This window comes from Aythya fuligula, chromosome 1, assembly GCF_009819795.1.
Source record: "Aythya fuligula isolate bAytFul2 chromosome 1, bAytFul2.pri, whole genome shotgun sequence".
NCBI lineage: Eukaryota > Metazoa > Chordata > Aves > Anseriformes > Anatidae > Aythya > Aythya fuligula.
The window spans coordinates 163,659,738-163,682,925 of record NC_045559.1 but is presented as its reverse complement, the minus strand read 5'-3'; the positions used below and the strand labels follow the sequence as shown (position 1 = coordinate 163,682,925).

Genomic DNA, 23,188 nt, shown 5'->3' with positions numbered 1-23,188 from the left:
GCTACTGCAATTTCCTTATCACAACAGTTTAGAGGCCCAGTTGCTCCCAGCAAGATCCATAACAAACGAGATGTCATTTTCAGTTTTTACACAAATTCAAGATTAAATGATATCAAAACCTGTATACTACAAAACTTAAGCAGAATTTCCTAAGGAAATTACTAATTTGAAGATCTCCCCATCTTGCAGTTCAAAATACTGTTATTATAAAATCTAATACCTTCACTTGCATGCATAGCCAAAACCAAGAGTAGTACCTCAGACACTTAATCTTGGAACTACCTGGCATTAAGTAGTCTTAGTCAGTACCTACATTCCCCAAATTCAGAGCACTATGTTTAATGGACCAGATGTCCACGAGTTGGTTCAGCTTGAACCAAGACTGCTAACTAAAGGGATCTCAGAAACAAAGCTGGACTATAACACAAAAAAAGAGGTTAAGGTAGTCTGTAAGAGGTTATTTTTCCACCCTTATCTCTGCACATCCCAGTGTGCAACCATCAGTTTCTTTTATTTCTAATATAATAACTTTTATTTCTAATATAATAACTCACTTGCTGCTTAGTCTAGTATTACTTCAGTCTAGTAAGGTATGGAAAATCTAGGCATCTGATTCACTTACATAGTGACTATTACTGGACACAAGGTTTAGAACAAGTGATATTAAAGGCCTACATTTAATGGATGAGACTACAATTTCTCCTCTCAAATTTCAAAAACATACACTGCTTACTGCTTATTCATTAGTGCTTGGGTAGGGTCACTTAGAAAGTTATTGCATCTTCAAAGCTGTGAAACATTTCTAAGATTGGTCTTGAAATTCCTCTCAAAAATACAAAATGATTGATTTATATTACCCCTATATTAGAAAGGGAATCTTTTATAATAATTTACCATATACTTTTAAAAAGCTGTGGAATCAGGGGCATGACGGAAATAGGCAAGGGTCCTGACACTATGGCGACATGGTGACCTTCCTGTAAGGATGTCTCACCTTATTGCACTTGCAAGCCAGTTTATTCTGTTGGAAAGACTTTAACTGTAGAATCTTCTCACTATGTGTTTCATGGTCATTTCCACATAACAGTTTTTGTCTGCATGCTGTACATTAGTAAGAGATTAGAGGCTGGGAAGAGACACTTTAAATGTCAGTAAAATCAAGGCAGGATATGGTGTGCTTTTAGGGACAACACATACTTTGTATTTAGTTACTCTAACCTATATATTATTAGAGACGACTAATCCAAACTGTACCTTAAAGCCACCTTTAAATCAACTGTGTCTCACATTACTTTGTGTATTTACTTCATTTCTTATGGTCTATCCTTAAATGGACGTGACGTTAAAAGTGAGCAAGTTTAATGAAACTGCATTCCACAAGGTAAAAAACCTTGTCACCCCTAATTTAGTTCCACACACATCTGAGAACTGAAATCCCCATGTAGTAGAGTCCTGACACAACTGAAAACAAGATTTCATTATCATCTGTTTGTGTTACAAATGCAATCTATTGTCACTTTTCTTCAGAGATGAAAAATAGCAGAAACCTCAGAACAGTTAAGTGTACAAGGCCAGACTGAAGCTGTCATTGACAGAAGAGAAACAAAGGCTTGCAACTGATAAAAATAAAATAAAAAAAATAATAATTAAGAATTCCAAAACAAGGTCCATCACGAATAAGGAGGAGCCATACTTCAGACAAATAACCCATAAGCAATTTCCTCAAGCACTCTCCAGAAGGAGAGCTTATTCTTATATTAAAATGCATAACTTCCATCCAGGTACTCAGTCTTTAATGTTGATGTCAGAAAAGCCCTTCTTGCATCTTGGCTTCTTCCTCACTCATCTGTAATTGGAAGTCACTTGGCAATTCCCTCTAAACATCTCATAGCTAGTATCACTCAGCTAACTTGGCATTTCCCCTTCCCCATGTACAGACATGCCACATTAGTACTGTAGTCTTCTCACTTTGCTCTTTTCTCGTTTTCATATGCCAACAATCACAGCAACACATGCTGGTTTGCATTCAGCACAGAAAGCATCACAGTGGCATAACACTCCTGAAAAACACTGCATTTCAAGCAACAAACCGATGCAGCAAATATGAAACACTGCAACAGAAATAGGACGCAGTTACTAGATGTCAGCAGACAAGCCTCTATTTTTAACAGGCTTTTTTGGCCAAAAGCCTGTTTGCTGATTTGCATCAAGTATTTAGAAAGTCTGTTAGAAATGCAGGAGCTCAAGGCAGGATGGGAGAGATCCCGTGTGTGGCATTGCACTGGGAAACGTGTTGTTAAGTTGGTGGCACTGAAGAACTAGTGAGGAGACAATGCTCTCACCTCTTGGAGAGGTCATTTTCAGAGTGCTGGAGTAACCTTCCTGAGCCCTGGTAAAGGGTTTTCAAGAAAGAAGGGGCAGAGACAGAGGAGGGGAGACCAGGTGATGTAGATTCAGTCTCACTGAAAAAGCGTCGAACCCCAACAATTGGGCTGTGCAGGCAATAAGAGAACATAGATGGGTCAGCACAGAATCAGATACAACAAAATATCCCACTTAAGTATACTGGCCAAGTACCTCATTTTGGCTTACAGTAACTCAATTTTCCAGAAGACAGAGTATACCAAATGCACTACTGGGCAGTTTCCCTGATAAACATTGATTTTATTGTTATGGTTGATTTCTTTTAAGAAATATTTTGATGACATTTAAGAACAGACAGATGATCGTAATTTTCGGCCTTATTTATTCTCAAAGTAAATTCAGAAAGTGTTTCTGAACTGTTCAAAAAATTTCCTTAGAAACTTGCTTCCAATAATACGAATCACCTTGTTGCTTTTTTCCCCTTGTTTCTTGCTTTTAGAAATAACTGGATTGCTAGAACACACTATACAAAGTAGAGATTATTTAAATGCACTATTATGGAATTAATTTTTGACTTTTTGTTGTTGTTGTTGTATATTTTAATCAAGGAAGACAGTCCTACTATATCTTTAAACATTACTTAGAGAAAATCTGTGCTGGGGGGACATTAAAGCCAATGCAGTTTCTTCTACTTAACATTTTTGATAATCCCCAATAGGAAAGGGGAGACTGCAAATCTCAGCCAAGAATGAAGTTATTACAAAGCTGTTTTGACTGAAAATCTGCTGATGATGTGAATTAATCAGTGACTTCTTTAAAGTTATTACAAAGAAGTGAAGTCAGCAAGTCCTTCGGTTTGAACTGCCAGGGTTTCCTGTTTGCATACAACATGGAAAGTGGAAAAAAAATAACCAAAGTTTATCTCAGTAAAAAAAAAAAAAAAAGTTATCTCTTCAGAAACAGAATGTAACAAAGTTATTTCAAAGCTGGTTTCTTACCCTTCACCCCCCATTCCATTCTCTTAAAAAAGAATAAAATTCTTTATCTTTCTCTAGAAGCCAGCATGGCATTCATACTCATGTAGACACCAAGCATGTGATAAATTATTTAAAGCCATTTTTAGAAAGAGTCATCAAAAAGCTTAAGTTGCAGCCATGAACTGCACCAGATGATTAGTTTGGAAAAAGTGCTTCTCCAGCATAGAAAACTCATCCTGAGTCTTGTAAAGGTTTTGGAGTTTGCCTGGTGACTTACTACAGACAGGCAGGATGCAGACAAAGATAAGCACATCCAAGCAGGTTCACAGTGGACTGTGGGGACCCCTCCTGACCAAGCGAAGGAACTATGCCGTGCTCCTGAAGTAGCAGTATCCCACACGACATTTAGTTGGAGAGCCTCCAAATGGGAAGGGGAAAGAAGTTACAGAGGGAAGCTCCTGAGAAAAGCAAACAGTGAAATCACATGCCTCACAGTTCACAGTAGGTGTTTAATCCTTAAGTCGTTTTGTGAGACTCTTCAGTAGTTTTAATTCTGGACATACTCTCCAGGAGCTTGGCAAACACAGCAGCTGACACTGGAAACTGACAGTGCTTTTTTTCATCCCAATGCAAACCCTCAGGCTACTGTCTCTGCAGTTAGAAGTGGTGGGGATCTCTTCTCCGAAAGGCCTGACAGCCTCCAAAAGGCACAGCCATAAAGGCTCATCTCAAAGCTGGCCACTAAAGAACCAACCAATTTGGCATCCAGCCTGCTGATCAATTCGATGGATTGTTGCTTCCCCCCGACCACTAATCTGGGGATTAGCAAGTTACTGCAAAGCACCAAACTACTTGGAGGCGGAGAAGACAGGCTGAAAAAAATAATAAACGCAGAGCAGTGCAGAAACAGAATACACTTACATCATAAGTTCGTGTACTGAAATGTCAGGCGGGAAGAGGCCCATGGCACGTCAAGCTCTGACTCACCTCGGCGGCTCGACGCAGCTCTGCCGCAGGAGCGGGGACCGGGCGCTCTGGGACCTCCCGTTCTGGAAGGTTATCCTCCGCCGGGCGCTAGAGGGAGGGTGGCTGAAGGTGTGAGCGCGCCTCCTGAACTGGGGGGAGTCCGAGTCCTCTTCGGGAAACGGCTGCCAGACCGAGGACACGGGTGACGCCGGAGGAGTGGCCGGTGGAGAATCGCTCGGCGAAGCGTCCTGGAAGGAAGTCCTGGAGGAATGAGGCCTGCAAAAGCTCGCCTAACCCCGCCAGCCCTGCGCCGCATCGGGGCACCGAAGCCTCTCCTCCCTCCTGGTCACGGCCCATTGTATGCTAATTATCACCCAAAACAGACATCCTCTGATAACTTACGCTACAACAGCAGCATCCTTCTTGAGGAAAAAAAAAAAAAAAAAAAAAAAAAACGGAAAGAGAAAAGGGGAATAAAAATTTCTGTACAATACAAAAAAGATACTAATTACTCTGGCATCCTCTTACAAAGATCAGCATTCCTGTTACCAGACTTCTGGCTCTTTCGGGAGAACACAGGGACTGAAAAGACTAGGGAAACCGCTTTTAGCTAGTTTCCTCGACATATCACGAGCATGCTTCCTGTACCGTCAAAGTGATATCCTGGAAAAGAGGCTGTTATTACACAGCCAGTTTGTGAGTAACTGTGGCAGGAAAACCATAACAGAATCTCCATCTCCTGGGAAAAACAGCAACCAATCCTCGCATGAGGTAAGAGGAAAAACATTGAAAACAGGAAATAAAATGAAAGTGAACAGGATTCCGCCCCCTTGCCACTGTAAAGCATGCCCAACAGCTGGTTTTAGGTCAGTATTTTAACTTCCCTAAAGCAACTATTACTTACAGAAAGGATTCTTCACCTTCAGAGCATTTCCTTTTATTGAGATAGGACCATTTTCAATTGCTTCAGCAAAACAAGGTAGAAGCTGACCAGAAATTCTTTGCTTTTTGTAAAAGCAAAGGAAATGTAAAAGAAAACAAAACAAGGGAAAAAAAAAAAAAAAAGCCAACGGACTGGCAATCAAACAATGGATTGAAGCTGAAGCTCCAAGTCAACATATATTCCAGCTTCCCTACAACCTCCGCCTCTCAGTGGAAACTCTTATTTGAATTTTGTAAGTTGATGTGCTTTGTGCTACTTCCTTCAAACTGAAAAGAGGCATATTTATGCTTCATTACCACCCATGCATGAACGCGTGCCAATTTTAACTAAGCTCCTTACGTACTTTGTCAGAAGCAAGGCTGTTGCAGCGCTCAAAGCTGTCCACACTTCCCAGGCGGCCTCTCATTCTGTTGGCTCCCTACATGAAAAAGAAGTGAATAATTTAATCCAGGCTTTTTCTCCTTTTTCCAAAGTTTAAACAAAGATGACAACAGCTGTGCAGGTGAACACAGGACAGTTCAGGCATGCAATACGTTTGACAGAAGACCACACATAATAGGGCAAGCACTGGATTTTGCAAGCAGTAATATCTTTAGCTGGCAGAAACATATCTTCTCCCCCCACTCCCAGGAGTTTTAACCCTACAGCTCTTGTCTTAAGCAACCGAGTATTTCTTCATCCATTTGAGACAAAATAGCTGAGTTGGCTTAAACAGTCAAGATAGAAAATCTCCAGACTTCCATACTGTGCCTGCACTGCAGCTATCAGATACACTTGATATGATATAATTGCAGAGACCTCACTACACATCCAGAGATTTCAGACAAATTAAGTCCACTGGGGCAAAAGCAAAGAAAGCGCTAAAACTGAGACAAGTGCTCTTTTGCTGCAACTCCAACCAACTAAGGTTGGATCCAGGCAAACCTTTTCAATGATAATGCTGAGGCAAAACTGTTAGTGTCAGCATATCTTTGCCAAACCTGTTCAGAGTCATCTAGTTTCACAGAAAGAGGTGATAGATTAGCAATGCTTTTTACTACCTTCGGCCTCTGTCTTTAACTCCCACAAAACATGGGTGACATATACTGCTGGGCATTAGCAACTGCTGAAGTAATTGTTTTCACTACTTTAACAAGGAGAAAACAATATGGGTATTAGGAAAACTATAGATAGACCAAGGGCTCTTCTTGGTATGCTTGCAACTAGAGGGCAGAGTTTTATCAACATCAGCAACATTTATGTAGTTTACTTTTTCCTGGTGAGGTTTATTTTCATTTTCAAGACTTGCAGTGCCCCTTAAGTACATTATCCCATTTAAGCTCATTACCAATGAATACTCTGCCTGAAGAATCTCTTCGCTGACCCTCTCACAATAAAACAAGCAAAGGATAACCCGGAAGTTTCTTGGTAGCTTTAAAAACACATGCTTTTGGCAACGTAAGAAAGGCTTTTTGATTCAGAAAAACACAAAGGTTAGTGCAACATGGGCTAGTAGAAATGTGTTCAGGAGGTCAAACAGAGGTAATATTTATTTTTTCTGAGGTATCTCCTTAGAAAACCACAGCCTGTTTCCAGTTCAAACCTGACAAAAATAAGACCATTCCAGCAAAAACAAACAAGTGAAAAAGTGACATTCCTGTGTGAGTAAGAAGCCAGAGCACAAAACCCAGCATGTTTCCCTATGGTCAGCAGTGAGCAGCTACTTGTTCAAGTAGCTTAAAATGTCACTTGATGCTATTTATCTAGCTAGAAAGCCATCCATTTAAAGTGCTCCTAGATACCTTGTTACTACATACTTAAACTGCTAAGATTGATGCTGCTTAAGTCTCCCCCCACATTTGCTGACTTTTATTTAAATCTTTTTTTTTTTTTTTTTTTTTTTTACCTGCAGTAAGATGCTGTATGCCAATTTTATTGAAAAATAAATTTCCTAGACTCTTTGTTACTAATTGTACTTTAAAAATAAAGAGCAATAAAGAGCCTGGGTCATACACAATTAGCATTCCCTTATCTTAATACCATGCAATTTGCAGCAGACTTAAGGGGAGGGAACACTACACCAATGGGTATTTGGTGCCTAAATATCTTTAGAAATTAACCATGATCTATTAGGCTTTTATAGTAGTCTGTTGAAGAGTAAGAATTATCAAAACGGTCATTGTACAACACATGCATGCACATATCGCACACAGTGTATATACAGTAACACTGTATAGAAACAATCATATATACCTGATCTAACCAAGTTGTAAATTACTTTTCTAGTTCTTGTATTGTGTAACCCTTAAATGAATCTGCGGTGATGATCCCTGTGTGTGCATTATGATTCACTGCAATATACTGCTATTCCTGATCTCTAGCAAAAGATGAGACAATCTTTCTCGCTGCAGCAAGTTTGCTTCATAAACAGGCAACTTAAAACAGCCCTAGTGCAGATTTGGGTGTCCTCTTAAACTAGATCACAGACTAAATAGAACCTTGTACTGTAACATGTAGCATGGCTCAGAGATCCTACGAGTGAGAAAGGAACAAATTATATCAAAAACAATAGATAAGTTGTCTCCCCTTAGAGAGATTTCAACTTCAGCGGTGAATTACTTCTAGATGATTTTTCTTTCACATGATCACAGAACTGTGTCCATATACAGCAGGGCTGCTTTACTGGGATGCTCCCAGTGATGTTCACCTTTTCCACAATGACTGCAGGGTTAGTGCCCCACCATCAGAGCTAGATCACTTTCCAGTCACATGTCCTTTAGACATGGAAAGGAAATGAGATTCAGTAGAAGCATGACTTTAGCTGTCACCATTCGATGATATTTCAGACTGCTGAAAATATCCATATCTTCTGACCAACATCTCTCATTTTCTCTCTCTCCATACTCAAATCAAGTTCCCAGTGTGCAAAATTTGCCACAAAAGATAAGCCCTGTTTGACCAGGTGAGCTTTAGCCCTAGGTGAAATTCACCCTTAACCTTAAGTACAAGCTGTTCTAAGGATTGTCCCTGGCAAATGGTGTTTTGCCTCTTTTACAGAGAACATCTGTGGCATCTCAAGATTGCAGGTTACTTTATGACATGCCCATACAAGCTGCAGGAAAAGTGTCTTAAGCCTTGATTTCACATGGTATTTTTAAAATTACTAGCAGAAGAAGCTTAACTTCACTGCTTGAACTATACTTGGACATAGTCATTTAATATCACAGCTCATTGCACCTTCTCTGTAACACCATACAGGATCCCAGGCACCCAGCCTTCTTCAGTTACTCCTTTATACGCTTCTTTTCTGCTTTTAGGATTCTCCCTCCTAAGCAAGGGACAGTAAGCAAAATTTACAATTTAGATTTCTTTGTTAAAAGGCTAATTAATATGAGAAATTCCCAACAATTATCCACACTACATCTAGTTAGCAGCACTGATATGAGGAATAACTCTTTTCTTTTTTTTTTTTTTTTTTTTTAAATAAAGTCAGTGGGTTTTTTTTGTTGTTGTTGTTTTTGTTTTTTTTTTTTTCCTGCAGAAGGACTACTTTGCTACTACTGTCCAAAAATTGTTAATGACCAACATGAGCTTTTAGATATAAGAGGCAATGTTAATTCTCGGAATAACAAAAATCTCTGGTTTCTATAAAGACATTTATTCACTTTCAAAAATAGGTAATATATCCCTTTATGGGATCATAAAAACCATCTTGAGTAGGTTGTTGTTTTTTTTTCTGAAACAAAACATCTGATAATGCTCAGCTAATTCACTTGCCACATACAATGAATGCTCATTTTTCAGAAAGTCACTTTTTTCCTCTGTGTGTGACCTTACCATATGCTTTCTAGCATTGTTAAGACACCATAAGCCCAGCTGTAACCCTCAGATTTCAAAACAGTGATCTAGCTTCATAAAGTATTTAGACTGAGGGAAAAAAAATCTGACAGGATTTTACTGTCAAGGATATCAGGGAGAACTGCTGACAATGAATTGTTAATCTTACCCTTGAGAAGATATTTTCCAGAGAGCTAGTCAAGGATTTCTTGGCCTTGTTTTTCAGAACGTCAAGTTTAAACCTGCCACCACTGGTGGTGTTTTCTGGAATTGCACTGTTAGAAGTAATCTGTTGAAAAGAACAAGGACACTGTTCAGCTTTGGCAATTCTTTTTGCAATTGCAGACCTCCAAAGACTAGAGCTGCACCAAGTTACATAATAAACAATGCATCCTTGGCCTTTATTAAAAAAAAAAAAAAAAAAAAAAAAAAAGTATTAGTTAAAGGAACATTTAATCGCTAAAGACTATCATGAAAAGGCATATCAATTTAACAACATTGTTATCCATTTCCTTTGCTAGATAAGCTTGTAGTTTAAACTGAAGCCATTGCCCTCTTCGTTCTTATTTTATTCTCCCTAGGAATGAGTGTTTGAGAGTAGGGATCAGGGAGGAAGGAAAAGGAAAGAAAAAGTGGTATCCTCACCCTGTAAAGAAACTGAGATCTAAAAATAATTGCTTATCTTTTTCCTCTCCCTTTCTGCCTCCAAACTTAAAAAAAAATAAAATAAAAATGCCACAGTAAATCAAATCAAATCACTTCTATTTCATAGTTCTCTCTCAATTACAATACACAGCTTCAGCTGTCCCTGATGAACTCTAGCAGTGTCCCTGCTGGTATTCAGGGTTGCATTTGAATAGGATGTAAAAGAGGGAGAGAAATAATACAAAATTCAGCTTTACCGACGGTGCTTCACCAATGTGAACGTGTGTTTTCTGCTTAGTTTCACAGAGTTGGCGTAGATGTAGGATCACAAGTTCATTTTCTTCCTGGTCATTTTCAGGCTTCATTTTCTGTCAAGAACAGCAAAGAAAACAAAAAAGTTGTCTTTCAAGTCATGATTTGCTTATTTTCATTTCCATATGTATGTATTCTTTGAAGTTAATATATTTACACTCCAGATGCCAGAGTACACAATTAATGTGTTGTATTACACCATCATTTGTGTGCTTTCATACTCCTAAGTAAAACAGACCAAAAATTTCCATATGGAGAATGTTACAGGATGTAGAGGGAAGGGGGTCTTACGACTACATGTTTTGTTTTCAAAGGTTGTCTGTCACTGTCTAAGCTTATAAATGGAATAAAGAACCCACATAAATCAAACAGGTATTCCCTTCTAGAGGCTACTAGAAAACAGCGTAGCCTTTAGAAGCCTAAATTATTGTGTAGTTTATCCACTTGAGTACATCTGTATACACCATTTTGCCTCAGAATTTAAGTCAAATGAGATCTTCTGAAAATGCTCACCATCTGCCTGACACCTTCATGTCTCCCCTACACTCAACTCATTTCCACATCACTTTCAGGCAGGAAGAAAATGTTTACAGATGAACTAAGATTAGGGAAAAAAAATTAAAAATCTCATGTGTATGTACACAGAAAGTTTCAGTAGATTTGGAAACCAAAACTTTACTGAAAGCAGTGTACCGTACATTAGATTAGGTTGGATCATGCTATTTCAGTATGGTGTTTGGTGGAACAGTAGTAAATTCTAGATCAACGGCATAACAAAACAAAACCAAAAAATGTTTAGTTCATTTTGTCATGGTCTTCTTCAAAATTGAAACAACAGCTTCCAGCTTATTACCTGAACACGTTCAAAAATGTCTGCTTGCTCATTATCAGTTAGTGATGACAGATGTCTCTGGATTACTAGCTTGGCTCTTGGTGGATAAAGCCCTGAGAAGAGAAAATAAAAGTAAAGCTTCTAGACTCCCAAACGATCTCTCAAAACACTTCAAAAAAAATTAATAACTATAAACTTGCATTTAAGTTCAAAAAAGTTTGATGTATGATATTAGGATATCTGTGGTGTACTTGATACAAGATACTTCAGGTTTTGCTAAACCATATGTTTTCTTATTTCGTTAGCAGTAAAAATAGAACTAACAGCAGCTAAGCAGCTGGCTCCTGAGTATAAGGTTGCAGTCTCTACCCCACTGACATCTGCCATCCTAGTACCAAGAGATCACTATGACAGAAGCCTGACATCTGTATGGGATGGGAGGAAGAGAGAAACAAATCAGGGATCTAACTTGAAAGTTACTCATTGCACAAGATACTAAACAGCTTTCAGAGGCTTTTAATTGAAAGGTTATATGAATTTCTAGACAAGGAAAGAAGCGGTGCAGGTCATACCACCAGAGAAGAGAAGACATCACATTAAAAGCAAGAGCAGAATAAAAGCAATACATTAAAATAATAATAATAATTTCTTATTTTTGATAAAATCTACATTTGCTTACAGACCTTATTCTAGGAATCAAAAAAAAAAATAGGAGAAAAAAAAAAAAAAAAAAAAAACAGCAAATCAGATGAAAATATATGTTTCTCCACCCAAGGTAGATATCATTCATACATAATTGCAATCAGAGCAGATAAAGATTTTCAAAAGCCATGAAGTCCTGGGTTTCATTATGATAAATTTGTAGATTCTAAACCAAGAAGAAAAATAAAATGAAAAGGACACTAAAATCTTTCAGTCAGTAACTAACATAATACAAATTTCTTAAACTTTGTATTCAACTTTTTATCCTAAAAAAATATATATATATTTTGATACCAGATAGTTGACCCTGTCTTGCAAGTGCCCATATTCAAGATACTGATGCTGCCTTATACAGCAGCTCCTGTAGTTTTCCATTTACAGAAGACTTTTCCAGTTAATGCCTTTGAATGCCTTTTTCTGAACTCAGAAAATGTATCAGTTACAAGCTTGAAAGAATGCCTCTCTGCTAGAATTTTATAGGCGCTTTTTTTTCATCCACCAGAGGGAGATAAGTAGCAATATTGACTTTTGATGAATGGGAGAGCTGGTAATTACCATCATCATTGCAACCAGACCAGAAGATACAAGATCATCATAACATACTTGCCCTTTTTTTTTTTTTTTTTTTTTTGCATACAACATTTTACCAGGAGACATATCAGGCTACAAAAAATAGGATCCTGCAATTAATATTTTTAGAATTCTATCTTGTATTTTGCAGAGGTTCTAGCATATCTCACTTCTACAGAAACCAAAAAGGGTTGTGGATTCATATTTGAAAAGTCAGGTCATTTGCCTTGACTTTATTAGATATTAATCGTCTATCTTAATTTATGTCCTATAATAGAAAGGAAACCAGGCTTTGAAGTATATAAGAGAATGAAAACAAAAAAGTTTTTGTTTTTGTTTTAAGTTAAAAAAAAAGGCAAAAAAAATCAACACAGAGGAAGGAAGGAACACATGAGAAAGAAAGACCATTTCTTGATCAACACTGTCTTTTTATGACCCATTTTGAAAGAATGCATCTTCAGGATAACAAAAGGAAGAGCTGTTGGTTTTTTTGGCTCTCAAAGTTTAAGAGAAGTATGACAATGAAAGAGTATGTATATATAATACAGGCTGTACTACACTTAGTTGCAATAGCATTATTACAGTCACCTTCATTTAATTGTACAGAGTGGAAAGTGATGGTAAGACCTGCTTATTGGGATACTTTTCCCTCTGTTCTTACATCACATAAGTTGAAAGCGCACAACTGATATAATTAAATTGAACATGATAATGATGATAGTATGACGCTATTATGATAGCATGATAATTCTAGAATAAACAAAATTTTAAAAAATAAAATAAAAAATAAACTCAGCTGTTACCTTCAATTCTTTCACAAAGTTTGTGCAATGAATGCATTGGGCAGGCCTCACACAGTTTAACCTGTGTCTTGGCATTTTGAAGAGCTGCAGCAGTGCTAAAGGCTTGTTTCAGGGTAAGCATTACCTCATCAACCTAAAGGAGAAGGAGCAAAAAGACAGCATATAAACAAAAACCCACGCTATATACATCAAATAAGGCTTACAAATCACATCAGAAACAGGTGCTTTGCAATCAAAAAAAATGTTTGCTGTTTTCTAAAGAGATCAAGGTTGCATCCCCAGCCTATTCTCTGAAGGTAAATGAGGTGTTAACAGCTTTCAGCTGTTTTCTGAAAGAGGACTTAGCAATGTAAAGAACTTCAAAAGGTAAATGGACATATAAGAATGGAAGACAGACACCTGTATTTAGAAGGGACTCCACATCTAGCTCCCATTGCATCTGGGATATGTTCAAAATCTGCATGCATAGGCACCTAAAGAATAAAGGTGCCTAGAAACTCATCTGTCAGTATACTTGAAAGGAGCTTCAGAGCTGTACAATAAATTTCCATTAATAGTAAAAATGATAATAAAACCACAGTTTGGGAAAGCACTTTATCATGTACTCGTTGTGCAAGGATCTCAGACTACATTGCCAAGATTCTACTGTTCAACTGCACCACCTCTTTGGCATGAAAAAAAGGTTCTCTGAGAAGCTGCATTTCCATAGTCTGTACTGAAATATGAGTTGTGTGGATGCTCACCATCTTAAAGTTCACTTAGAAAGTGTGATTTTGTAAATCATACTGCAGCAACTCAAGGTTACTGACTAAATAAAAAAAAAAAAAATCATTTATTTTCTTTAGCTTCAAGTTTCTCCTGTATACTGCACTTACTCCTTCTCAAATATTTTAGCCCAAAACCCCACAGACCTCTCCTGCTGGCAGCCAGAAGCTTCCCAGAGGAGTTCACCTTTTTCCAGGTTTAAAAAACTACTAGACTGGCCACCAGCTTTACTGCAACCAATAACTCATCTATAACTATTGCTAACTTACCTTGTGTCTGCCTTGATCTTTTCTCTTCCACTACCATAAATACAGTAGTGCTATGTTCCCACACATAGAAAGGTCAAAAGTTGACAGGATTTCTCCTCACCCATTCAAATATACTACAAAGCACTTGGAGTTTCCGTGTTTGTATTTTAGGGCAACACAATCCTTATTAAAAGCTGTTTACCCATGTCTTTGCATTAGCATGGAAAGAAGGAGGCAAGAGTGAAGACAACCTTTGAAAAGAAATGTATTCTACTTTAGGATCATGTCCCTGATCTTACCTTACACACTGTAGAAAAAGGTTGAAGAAAGCTGAAATACGTGAGACAAAAATCATGCAGTTTAACATTAAAAATATACCAGCTTTTCTGAACGCCTGTCAGTTGCACAAACAAAATAAAAATAAAGGCACCTGAACATGGAAACTTGCATTAATTGTGGCCTGATTTTTGATAAGAGTTTTAAGCACTACAAGTAGTTCCTGAATGTTCTCTTCTAAGCAATACGGAAGGCCGTTGAAATATGAATGTCCATCTTGCAACGCTGGTGTAATTCTTAAATGTAAGGTAGCAAAGATATCTTGAATGGAAGATACACAGGACAGTGCTAAGCACATAGATTCTGACCACACTGAAATCATGAGAAGTGTAGCACAGACTGCAGTTAGGTTTAGAGCCAATACACACAAGACTACTAACATAGTATGGCAGTGTAGAATCCAGACAGCTCTTGTTTTTTACAGCTCTGCACTGCTGCTAGTGTCAAAGAATTTGTTCATTTTGTATTGCAATGTGGACATACCCACATACAGCAGTAGCTGACTATGTAAAAGTATTCATAGATATGTGGTTTCTTTATACACCACATTTTAAGCATCTTTGAATTATTCATGGCCAGATTTATCAATAAGTTAGGTGTAACATTTCATGTTAGTACAAAGAGTCATCTGATCCCATAACGAACTCTTATCCTGATAAAAGCACAGCCTCAGCTACCATAGTACACCTAGGGACATTATTTGTTAGAAGCTTTACTGACATAAATCTATCAACTCTCAAGTTGGCTACTGGATTTAGAAATCACATTTGCAGCTAGGTAGAAAGATGATTTATAAGTTTAGTTGAAAGAGTTAACAGATGTTAGCACAGCAATAAGTAGCAAATATGTTTCAGAACAGAAACCAACTTCTTTTTAAGTGTCAGAGTTCAAAATAAACATGCAGTAGCCAAAATAATTTCCTGTATGTCTCACATTATTAAGCTATCTCTACCAGTTAAATCACTGTCACTGTAATCCTCAACTCATTGATACATACTTCATCAAATGCCCATTGGACTTTTTAGTTGTATACATCCACATGTAACATGTGTGAACTTAGGTTTTCTGCTTCTTTGACCAGATGCTGTTGTTTTCCTCTCCTGAGGAACAAGAGAGACCACAGCGAAAATACAGAAGCCACATGCAGGATCAGGCCAGTAGTAGAAACCCTACCCTGAAAAGTCTTTTTGGGTTTTAACATCATCTTTGTTAACAATACATGTAATTGTATATTTAATGGGCAACCAAGTATCTCAACAAGCAGAAATGCTAGAGTTAAAATAAAATACAAAGTCCAAATATGCTTGCAGCCTGCATGTGAACTCATCCATCTGGACTTTTTTCCATTTCTTACTAATAAACACATCAGCAGAGTACCAGGATAAGGCTATACATGAACAGAATGTGTGTGGGTTTTTTCTTATTTTCAAAGTCATAGTTGAGATCTCACACCTTAGAACATGTCACCACTGAGGCTCAGCTGATATAGCAGAGCAGAGACTCCCATGGCTTAGGAAATGCTTTAGACGTGCTTTGTTGGAAAAGTTAGGATAGCTAACTTTAATACTCACCAAAGACTCACTTGCACACTGGAACACGTAGCAAACATACTGGCTTAACCCAGGTTCAACAGATTCCCGGCAAATGAAGCCAAAGTGATCAACATGTTTTATACCCTAAAAAAAAAAAAAAAAAAAAAAAAAATTAAAATATGAGTTTAAAAGAGCTTAAAAACATCAGTAATGAACTACTTTACAAACACATTTGGTTTCCAAAGTGAAGCAAAAAATAGTCTATAAAAAGTAGACTCCAACACTTGCCAACACAAAAATTTGAGAAACTATGAATACATCCTCCTAATGATCTATTACACAACTACAACAATTAATTTTTCATTAATTGTTGGTTTTGTTGTTTTTTTTTTTCGCATTAAGAAGGTACATAGAGCTCTCTATATGAACTAAACAAAACTCATACAGCAATAAATCTGGATCTGAATGTCCTCTATTAGGAAAATGGAATTTTCAGGGCAGCCAACGAAACAGTCCTAGGCTGTATCTGGAATTGCCTCTGCAGTGAAAGCTGGACAGCTTTTCACTTTTTTTTGTGAGCCCACACTAAAACATGGGACTGGAGGAGCATCAAAGTAGTGACAGATCTTCTCTTTCCTGTAATGTAAACCTGGACTACACCAAAAGGAGCATAGAATGAGCGGTGGGATGTAGAATTCCAACTGGATTCATAAATTCTTTGTTTTGAGACTGTTACATACCAGAAGTTTCAAGAATTACTACTCATTACTACCGATGTTTTATTTCAAGATCTAACTGCTAGTCTAACTGCTTGAGAAGGAATGTTGCCTTGCTAAAAACAGCACTGAGAAGATCAAAGAGAGCTGCTTCCTAAGAAGCACTATATTCCCAGTCTCGATTCATGGAACATGACTCACTATTGTTAAAGCTCTTGCCAATGTTTTTATCATCTAAGTATGGTAATAGCAGATTCTCTCCAAAAGAAAGCCTAATTCCTCAAGTTCAAATACAACAGAAAGGAGAACTCAGCTGCTTGGATCTATCTCCAAAGAAAACACCTATATAGCAAAAGAGGGGAGGAGGCAAAACAACTTGCCTATGTGTACAGAAAACACTCTAGACAAAATTGGTAACATACTACGTGACAGTCTGAACATATTGTCACTAATCCCAGTAGATTTTAAAACTGAAAACAAAATTCCAGAGGTTACATTTGTGTTGCTTAGGCAAAACTTAAGTGCAGAGACCACCTACGATGGCACAAATGCCATTACTTCACTGTAGTCCACATCAATTCCAGTTTAACTGAACCCATTTTCCTCTAACATGCAAAGCCTTCAAAGGCATAAAATGAAAAAGAACAGATGTATATGCATATGTTCATCTCTGTCAGGGTGAACTGTTGCCTTGTTTTGCAAGAAAACTGTATTCACTTAAGGCGGATGGAAGAGATGCTGGTTCTCTCATTGCTGACAGTGCCTGAACATATTTCCTGCTGTCAGATTTGTCAGGCTGCACAGGAGAACAAGTGGTGGGGAGAAGGACTTGACACTTGCACCACTGAAGCTGTAAGTACCATTAACAGTAACTCCACCACTTTTTCTTTAAGAGGGGGGGATGGCCTGGCTCGTCATGCCAAAAGAACACGCACCTTTCTCATTTTTCTCATTTCTCTCAAGGTCAGCAAGGCTGAAACAAGGAAATTTCTAAAGCTGTCTGATAGCTGAGCTCCCCAGCACACACAGGGGTTTATCATCCATTCTGCTGCTTTGACAATTATGCAAAAATGTGGATAATGAATTAAATGCAGCCAATCGACCATACTTAAGTTATAGAATAAAATAAATTTATTAGGCTAGACTAAAAGAATCCAGAATGCAAGCTAAAGAGAACATCTCTTTTTCATCATTCTTAAAGCTCAGAAGAACAAACATTGCTAAGCTGCAGTCTCACAATATGCAGTAAATCACTTCCCCATAAATCCACAACAGAGAAGCCCTGTGGCTAGCACTGTATTCTTAAAAGAAAGACTGATGAGCAACCAAATCCTTAGCCTTGAACAAATTAAATGTTTCATTTCTATTGAACATAGAAAGAAAAAGAAAAAAAGCCTTCTCTAAAGTATCTCTTGCATTAAATGAGAAACCCACAGTATTGTCAGTGCCTGTTTGAGTTATTCAAGCATGCAAAATAACAAAAGCTTTGCTCCAAATGAAAGTGAAATCTTCCACCTCCAAAACCCAACAGGCAGCATTACCTGACACTACTGACTGCATACAGTTCTTTTACTGAAGGAAAAGCTAGGTGTCAAACATCTACAATGGTCTTGCTGGTCTCCATCACACTTTAAAGTTAGCTGAAAAATGTTTTCTGCACTTAGGACGTTTGTTTGCCTGTTACAAGCATGTAAAATTGAAGTGTCACTTTAACTGAGTTCAGTGCACCCATAAAGGGGGGCAGGTGGAAGGAAGACTTAACCATCTGCAAGTTTTGCTTTCCATACCACTGCTGTGAGAATCTTTCTGATCTGCATTTATTATAAAGTTATTAGTAAGCAATTGTTTGATCATTGTTCCATTCTGTATTTGCACATGCCTTTCTTCACTCAGCAGCAACATGAGCTGTAGTTAGACTCTACATAAGGGCCTGGACCTATAGTTGGTAGTTTAAGGCTCCACTTGATTCAGAAGTACTGACCAGTTCTTAATTTGAATTAGCATTTGTAGCACAGTTATGCAAGAGCAGATTTGTTATTAGCATTAAAATGAAAGCACTTGGGGGTGAAAGGCAAAAAAAAAAAAAAAAAAAAAAAAAAAAAAAGACCTCAAAACAGAGAGTACCAGAAGTAACAGCTGATGAACTACAAGACAGAAAGAAAAATCCCTCAGTCCTGATGTTTCACTTTTTATGAGACACATATATACTGGAGAAAACTAGGTTCAGCTATTACAATATATTCCAGAAGAAACGATGTAGGTAAACTGATGTTTTTCTGGAGGACTGATCTGATGCTCCCCTCCCTTCACTCCAGAGGTTTTCAGATCAGCAATTCAGAGACAGCACTCCCAGGGCATCCTAAATGGAGATCAAGCTACTTCCAAATTAAATCCAATGCTCTCACAAAGCAGAACAGTTTATACTTTGCTTTCTGACCAACGATCAAAGTTACCACTACTGCATCTTACATTGATTATTCTGTGCTCATCTTTTCTGTATTTAAGCTCTTTGGGAATGACATTGCATAATTTTTGTGCAATATCTACTTGAAACTGATACCAGATGAGTGCAATCCTGATTTGAATAACAGCTCTCACTATTATAATTTTTTGTCATCACCACTTCTAGTCTGCTGCAGCTGCTTATGAAGCAATCATAATTTAATATCCAATTTCTTCTGCTCTACTCCCCAAAGAAGTCAGTAATATTTTGCTGTCAAACATGATGCAGGGTTTGTATCACAAACCTGCACAATCTCCCCAAATCCCCCCTATTTTTAAATTAAGGAGCAAATGGGGTAAATCAGCAATCTATTTTCATTTATTGTGATTTATACAAAGAGGATAAACTATTTAAAAGTAGCCTTTGAGACTGAATAAAGGAGATCAGGACAAAATGCTAAAAAAGAAAAACCTCCACATTTCTTTTTTTTTTTCTGCTTTCTATATGTTAGCAAGGCAACCAAGCAGAAGAACAAATCAATTCATTTTCTTCTGATAATCTATACGCTGCTTCTTATTAATGCTTACCTGAGAACATGAGGAGATATCTTTAAAATTCTTTTCAAGCACAACAGATTTGGTGTCTGGACTGATGAGGTTAACTTCAAACCTTCCAACCTTGGAAAAAAAAAAAAAAAAAAAAAAAAGGAGAAAAATAAGAAAGTCTAGTTTATGACTGTCTTGGAGGCACAGGGCACAGTGTCAGCAGCAACAAAAATGTCAAAATCTAGCCCTTTCTTGTTCACATAAAGTACCTTCAGCATACCAGCTTACTCAGCAGGAATAAGGGTGCCATAATTTAGCCTCGATTGAGCAAGAGTATTTCAGCAAGAACAATACACTCAATTCAATAGGAAAAAGATTTGGAAAGAGGCTTTGGGGTTCTTTTTTTTTTTTCCCCCTTTATCATTTTGAGTTATTTTTGTCAAAAGATCACATTCTTGGCAGATAATATCAAAACCTTTAGCAAACAGTGTGGCTAAATTATAAGGTCCAATACAGAAATCAGCAGAACTACACAATTTGTGGGTAGTTTTGATTCAACACAAACCCACCACCATAACAGCTATTCCATAGATCAACTGAGAAACTATGCTGATCTTAAGGTGATACTTTAAGTTTCTGTAACAATTCTGACTGAGAAAGTGGAGGTTCTGCTACAAACCCTTCAGCTTTCCCAAACTGCTTTGCAAGCATATGGAACTTACTCCACAGAGCTTCAGGAGTTTTATAGCTAAATCCTTTTCATTACCAGGGATAGCTACGGCTTTCCAAAGGGCAATGCATTCTCACTTCAGTTAGCATTTCCCCAAGAGAATGAAAGGCAAGAATGATCTTTAATGCAAATCAAATGACAAAACTCAAGCATTTAGCTCCCTGTTATTTTAAGTTCCAAAGATCTTTCCTTTTATGGGTCACCTCCTCTATGTGTCCTTTTGTTTTCTCAGTACAAGCTCTGAAGATGTCAAATACAAATCAGGCAAGAGAAGAAAGGACTCTGAGGTCTAAAGCAAGAAACCTTCAGTGCAAGCAGAGACATTTGACTACTCATCTGGGAAAGACAGATGAGAACAATTTGACATCAGAACAAATTATAAAGGAGCTGGCTCAAACATAAGGCTGTGAACTTCGGGGCTTCTTTTTAATCATACAGAAAAGATGATTTGTTCATGAGGAAACTTTCATGGATTATCTTTTTGAATAAAATACTTTTTTCAGCTAAGTCCTAGATCTCACCAGCACAGATGAACCAGAATCACATATGAAAGTCAGCTCTGCCCCTTGAAACTCTGTTCTTGTTGTCCATGAGCAATTCCTTTTTCTTAAAATTTACCTGTGCTCATGAGTCATGTTGGCTTCCTTAAAGTGTTGTTCCTAATTGTGTTCCAATCATTTATGAACATATGCATAAATATTTCTGACAAATCATGAAACTATACTGAATCCATGCTAAAATGAGATGTAAAATAATCCATGTAAAATAAGTCTTGGAAAACTTGTCTCAGCTTCAAACTGCACAGGTGAAGGTGTTGTACAAAAACAACATGAAATCACTCATCCTAGGACACACCTGAAACAACATTGTCCTGTTCTTCTCAGAATCAGAGGGCTGAACATGACTGGGTGCACTTGCATGTCTTCTGCGTGGCTGTATTTTCAGGTTTGCATCATGAACCCTTCTTTGCATAACTGCAGTGACACTGCTGCACCGGGAACGAAACTCCTGCTGCTCATCAAAGCCAGAGTCCTCTAAAATTCGCTCTGGAAAGGAGCTACGTGCGCTGGCCAGGTTGGTCAAGTTGGTCTGGCTGCCAATTGTAAACATTGCAGCATGTCCTGTGGTGTTATTTGGGCTCTCCAGCTCCTCAAATGGGCTATCCAGTGGAGAAGCTGGCACATTTCCTTCGCACAGGGGTAAGTCCAAACTCGACTCATTATTCCGCTGTTCATTTAATAGTTTCAGGCGCTGACGCTCATGAAGGCTGAATTTCTCAATGCAATCATCAATTAATGATGAGGGAGCCTTCTTGTGAGCCACTGTCACCTTTCCACAGTACAAGACCTCAAATTTTTGAGAGTTATAGAAGGCATCTTCACTGTCTTTACTTGGTTTGGCATCTTCTTTCAGTGCTGCTTTGGAGACTTGTCTTATGCTGCTGATGACATCAGGAACCTAAGGGATAGATTAAAATATCCCTTTAGCAGACAAAAATGAGATAATAGACAGTGGTATCCCCCCCAAAAAAATTTGTTACTGTAAATATTCTCACAGGTTATTTCTTCAGTAAAGTGCACTAGCTTCTTGGTTGACAATATAAACATAGTACAGAAATTGCCTGTGCAAAATTTAGAATGAAGTGGGAACAAAGCAAAAAAGTTTCAGTAAAAATACTATAAATTGTTTTAGAATGTAAGGTTTTAAATTACCAGAGCAATGAGCTTAGAGTCTACTGACAAATGTCTACATATTTTTTTCTCCTTTTACTTATACTGCCTTCTCTTTTGCAGCCCTCTTCACACATCAGTGTCTCTTGCTGATGTGTTTTGCAGAGGGCCATCACTGTTTCTGTACTTTCATTTTGCAGAGCCAGACATTCTGTTCCTAGGACAGCTGTGGAAACCATGTTTTGTGGATGGAGAGAGACTGGTAATGCCCATCAGTTTCAACTGCCAATTTTGTAATACAGACAACAAGCATACGGAAATGTTACAGAAGTACCACGTACAACTGAGAGAGCCCTGAAGGCCAAACTGCACATCACTGTAGCGGAAACTCTCCATTTCAGACTTGTATCACCCAGTCTTTTAAGGCCACGAGGCTCCTCCTCCATTTTATCCCAATCACTTTGAAGGATGTCTGCCTTCCGTATCAGCATATTTAATATGCAAGCTCCTTTTACATTGTGCCTTCACTGAAGAAAGCCTACACTCATCCAACGCTACTGACAGGTGACAGAGTGATTCTAGTTCCTCTTTCAACAGTACCCACCCCTGCTTAACCCAGGTCTCACCTCTGCAGACAAAATAATGAATGGTATCATGGCACACACATTTGGAAGGCTGCTAGTTACAATGAGATCAAGGGATGATATCTACCCTAGTTTCACCACAAAAGTCAGTTCTCAATGCTTGCCTAATCCAACAATCAATAAATAGTGTATGTTGTACACCACACAGCCTTCCCTCACTTGTATAATATTTTAAAATTTATTAATATTTTGTAAAAAAAAAAAAAAAATAAAAAAAAAAAAAAAAAAAAAAAAAAAAAAAAGAAGATAACTCTGAAGTCACACCTTAGTAAATAAACCATGTTTCCTACAGTATCTCTTTCTTCCAGTCACGATACCATCTGGAACTTGCTAATAAGGCAGTGATCTTATAAGCCAATACTTTTGCAAGTCATAGTAGAAAATTACCTCGTCTTAACCCCCATATCCCATTACACACTTCTCCTCAACTCAAACCTGCTTCCGCTTCATTTGCTTCAAAATAAAGTGAAATTACTCCATGTTCTACTGACCATTTGGCTTTTGTCCCTATAGACATCATCATCTCAGTTTTCAACGAGGTGAAAAGTTAGGCTTGATATGGTGCTGGCAGTAGACTGTACTTAATCTTTTTACTCATTCTCACTAATGACTGCTTTACTGTTGCCCAC

General features: G+C 37.8%; 1 protein-coding gene across 3 annotated transcripts in view; it reads right to left on the bottom strand.

The window, feature by feature from the left end:
* The window catches only part of TBC1D4 (TBC1 domain family member 4), a 107,907-nt gene that overhangs the window by 24,596 nt on the left and 60,123 nt on the right, over positions 1 to 23,188 (bottom strand). For 2 of the 3 annotated variants that reach the window (XM_032185504.1, XM_032185512.1), the window contains exons 2-10: positions 21,101 to 21,703; positions 19,558 to 19,647; positions 15,851 to 15,955; positions 12,931 to 13,063; positions 10,877 to 10,968; positions 9,969 to 10,079; positions 9,236 to 9,355; positions 5,594 to 5,668; positions 4,329 to 4,555 (exon numbers count right to left, since the gene is read on the bottom strand). In XM_032185504.1, coding sequence (XP_032041395.1) covers positions 4,329 to 4,555; positions 5,594 to 5,668; positions 9,236 to 9,355; positions 9,969 to 10,079; positions 10,877 to 10,968; positions 12,931 to 13,063; positions 15,851 to 15,955; positions 19,558 to 19,647; positions 21,101 to 21,703 — 1,556 coding nt within the window. Of the gene's footprint in view, positions 1 to 2,342; positions 2,493 to 4,328; positions 4,556 to 5,593; positions 5,669 to 9,235; positions 9,356 to 9,968; positions 10,080 to 10,876; positions 10,969 to 12,930; positions 13,064 to 15,850; positions 15,956 to 19,557; positions 19,648 to 21,100; positions 21,704 to 23,188 lie in introns of all 3 variants that reach the window. The other variant, XM_032185521.1, reaches the window with a different exon arrangement.